Source organism: Penaeus monodon, chromosome 10, assembly GCF_015228065.2.
Source record: "Penaeus monodon isolate SGIC_2016 chromosome 10, NSTDA_Pmon_1, whole genome shotgun sequence".
NCBI classification, from domain to species: Eukaryota; Metazoa; Arthropoda; class Malacostraca; order Decapoda; family Penaeidae; genus Penaeus; species Penaeus monodon.
In genome coordinates this window covers 31,480,493-31,483,547 of record NC_051395.1, presented here as the reverse complement: position 1 = coordinate 31,483,547, position 3,055 = coordinate 31,480,493, and the positions used below count along the sequence as shown (strand labels likewise).

Genomic DNA, 3,055 nt, shown 5'->3' with positions numbered 1-3,055 from the left:
GGAGCACATGCACGGATTTGGTAAAGTTGGGCTAGTCTTACTCAGATACGATAGTTGTACCTGACTGCTGCCTTGTAGTTCAGTCCGTGCATGGTCAAAGGTTATGGGAGTTCACCCTATAAAAAGCAATCCACACTTTGTGCCATCTATACCCTACAATGCTGCCTTGTAGGTATGCCTCTTCAAGCAAAGGCTAGGAGATGGGAACTCTCACTCCAAATCCCCCTGCTGCCTTGTAGGGTATGCCTATTCAGACAAGGGCTAGGTCCACCGCCGACATCTGTGGTGGCGTCAAGAAGGGCTTCCGGCCTTAATACGAAGCTGCCAATCTAATAAGAAAGTCTGTCAAATCGGAGAACTACTGAGTCCGAAGTTACCAGATCATTTCTATAAACCTATCCGTATCTAGGTACATATATACATACCGTAAATAAATGTCAGTTGATACTTAAAATAAGTAAAGCTATGCTGCCTAGCTTCCAGATGATATTAGTTTTATGAGTGATAATAATGTCCTTTATTCAGACACCTCACGAGAGATGCATAACATATGTGTATTTATGAGGAGGGATATGTACGCATTTTCCAAGCCTGTTTACTTGTTTGAGTGTCTGTTGCATGCAGTAGGAACATGTTTAACATTCCTGTTGACAAAGTTAATGCTGTTTAAGCAAGTCGTGAGAAATATAATCTGGGGAGGAATTCGTGAGAGATCCCTTAAGTTTACCACCGACGAGTCGACAGATGAATCTCTTGTGACCTTTTCCACTATACTGATGAAGAAACGTTTTGGGAGACGGCATAAGAAATTCACTGAGATTGCCATCGACGAGTCGACAGCAGAATCTTTTGTGAAATTTTCTACTATACTGGTGAAGAAACGTTTTGGGAGACGACATAAGAAATTCAGTGACACCGCAGAGGCTTTAGAGAAATGGAGACAAAGGCGTCGCAAGAAGCGTGCACAGAAGCGTTTCGAGAAGATGCGAAGAGAAAAGTCGCAGAAACGTAGGCATAAACTACGTGAGAAGTTGCGAAGTGAAGAGTCACGGAAACGTAGACATAAACTACGTGAGAAGCTGCGAAGAGAAGAGTCGCGGAGACGTAGACATAAACTACGTGAGAAGCTGCGAAGAGAAGAGGACAAAACAGAGGGAATAGGTTTAAATACTCTGTATTATGCTATAGAAGCCTATCGAAAGGACTTCCAAGAGTTTGTGGATGTCTTTCAAGGTTACATGATGGTAATCATAGAATATTTGAAGCCAAACCACGCCTACTTTTGGAAATTTGTCCAGTTATTGCTATCCCGAGAATTCTTTATCTCTTGGCACAAAATATATGCAGGAAGATACTTGGAAGACTTTTAAAGTTGATATTACTCAGAAAAGTTGAGAAGAATGTCAATGAATGTTTTGAAGTGTCATTATTATTTATATATATTTCTTATATTGTGACATTTTTTTCAAGTGCCCTGTCCTACAAGGACGTTGGCGATCATAGATTTCAATGATTTTCTTGGCAATTTAGAGCGGTGGTTTGCCGTTGCCTTCCGCCCGGTGTTTTTATCGAGTCACCATCTCTATTTACCGGTTCTGGGACCGGCACTGACTTGGGCTGGCTTGCCCACCCAGCGGCTAGGCAGGTAATCGAGGTGAAGTTCCTTGCCCAAGAAACTTCATCGTATCTAGGTTCGATTTACCTAAAATCATTTAAATCGTGCTCACATGCGCGCGCGGGCGATGTGTGTGTGCATGGGTGCATCCACGCACTCGCATGCGGCAATTGGTGTGTGCACATTTTCTACTACACTGATAAAGAAACGAAAGTAGTGGTTTAAGTGGCTGAGGTTTCGCCGCAGAAAAAAGGAGATAGGAATAAGTACCCTATGGTAAAATATCAAAGTCTGGTAAAAGCAAGGTCAAGACTTTTTCAATATGATATATATATATATATATATATATATATATATATATATATATATATATATATATATATATTTTTTTTTTTTTTTTTTTTTTTTTTTTTTTTTTTTTTTTTTTTTTTTTTTTTTTTTTTGGTGCCCCGTCAGTTTGACATCGGGTGTCACAGCATGATACAATGGTTTGTTTTCTACCAATTGTGGTTTGTACTTAAATGTACTTTCCATGTGATGATTTTGGAGTGAGTACGTGGTAGGATCCCCAGTTCCTTTCCACGGAAAATGCCGGTGTCACCTTTAGGTAATAATTCTCTCTATTTACCCGGGCTTGGGACCGGCACTGACTTGGGCTGGCTTGGCCACCCAGTGGCTAGGTAGGCAATCAAGGTGAAGTTCCTTGACCAAGGGAACAACGCACCGGCCGATGACTTGAACCCTGGAACTCAGATTGCCGTCGTGACAGTCTTGAGTCCGATGCTGTAACCACTATATATATAATAAGGAAATGATAATAAGGAAATAGATGTTGCCAATGCACGTCCGCTTTTGGGAATTTCTCAAGTTCATGCTGTCCCAAAATTTTTTTGTTGTTGTGAGCAACAAAGAATTTTTGCTCATATATATGTATATATATATATATATATACATATACATATATATATATATATATATATATATATATATATATATATATATATATATATATATATATATATATATATATATACACACACACACACACACACACACACACACACACATATATATATATATATATATATATATATATATATATATATATATATATATATATGAATATGAATAACGGTAGGTTCATGTCTGAGCCGCCGTGGTCACAGCATGATACTTAATTGTAGTTTTCATGTTGTGATGCTCTTGGAGTGAGTACGTGGTAGGGTCCCCAGTTCCTTTCCACGGAGAGTGCCGGCGTTACCTTTCAGGTAAACATTCTCTCTATTTTATCCGGGCTTGGGACCAGCACTGACTTGGGCTGGCTTAGCCACCCAGTGGCTAGGTAGGCAATCGAGGTGAAGTTCCTTGCCCAAGGGAACAACGCGCCGGCCGGTGACTCGAACTCTCGAACTCAGATTGCCGTCGTGACAGTCTTGAGTC

At 40.1% G+C, this 3,055-nt stretch overlaps 1 protein-coding gene across 1 annotated transcript; it reads left to right on the top strand.

Moving 5' to 3' along the window:
- Nucleotides 1–432: 432 nt before the first annotated feature.
- LOC119578011 (vicilin-like seed storage protein At2g18540) lies at nt 433–1,142 on the top strand (the record flags this gene model as incomplete). The annotated part of the gene is given in 1 exon segment (XM_037925721.1): nt 433–1,142. A coding segment is annotated over 1 exon segment (645 nt), but the record flags the coding sequence as incomplete, so codon positions are not given.
- Nucleotides 1,143–3,055: the final 1,913 nt, after the last annotated feature.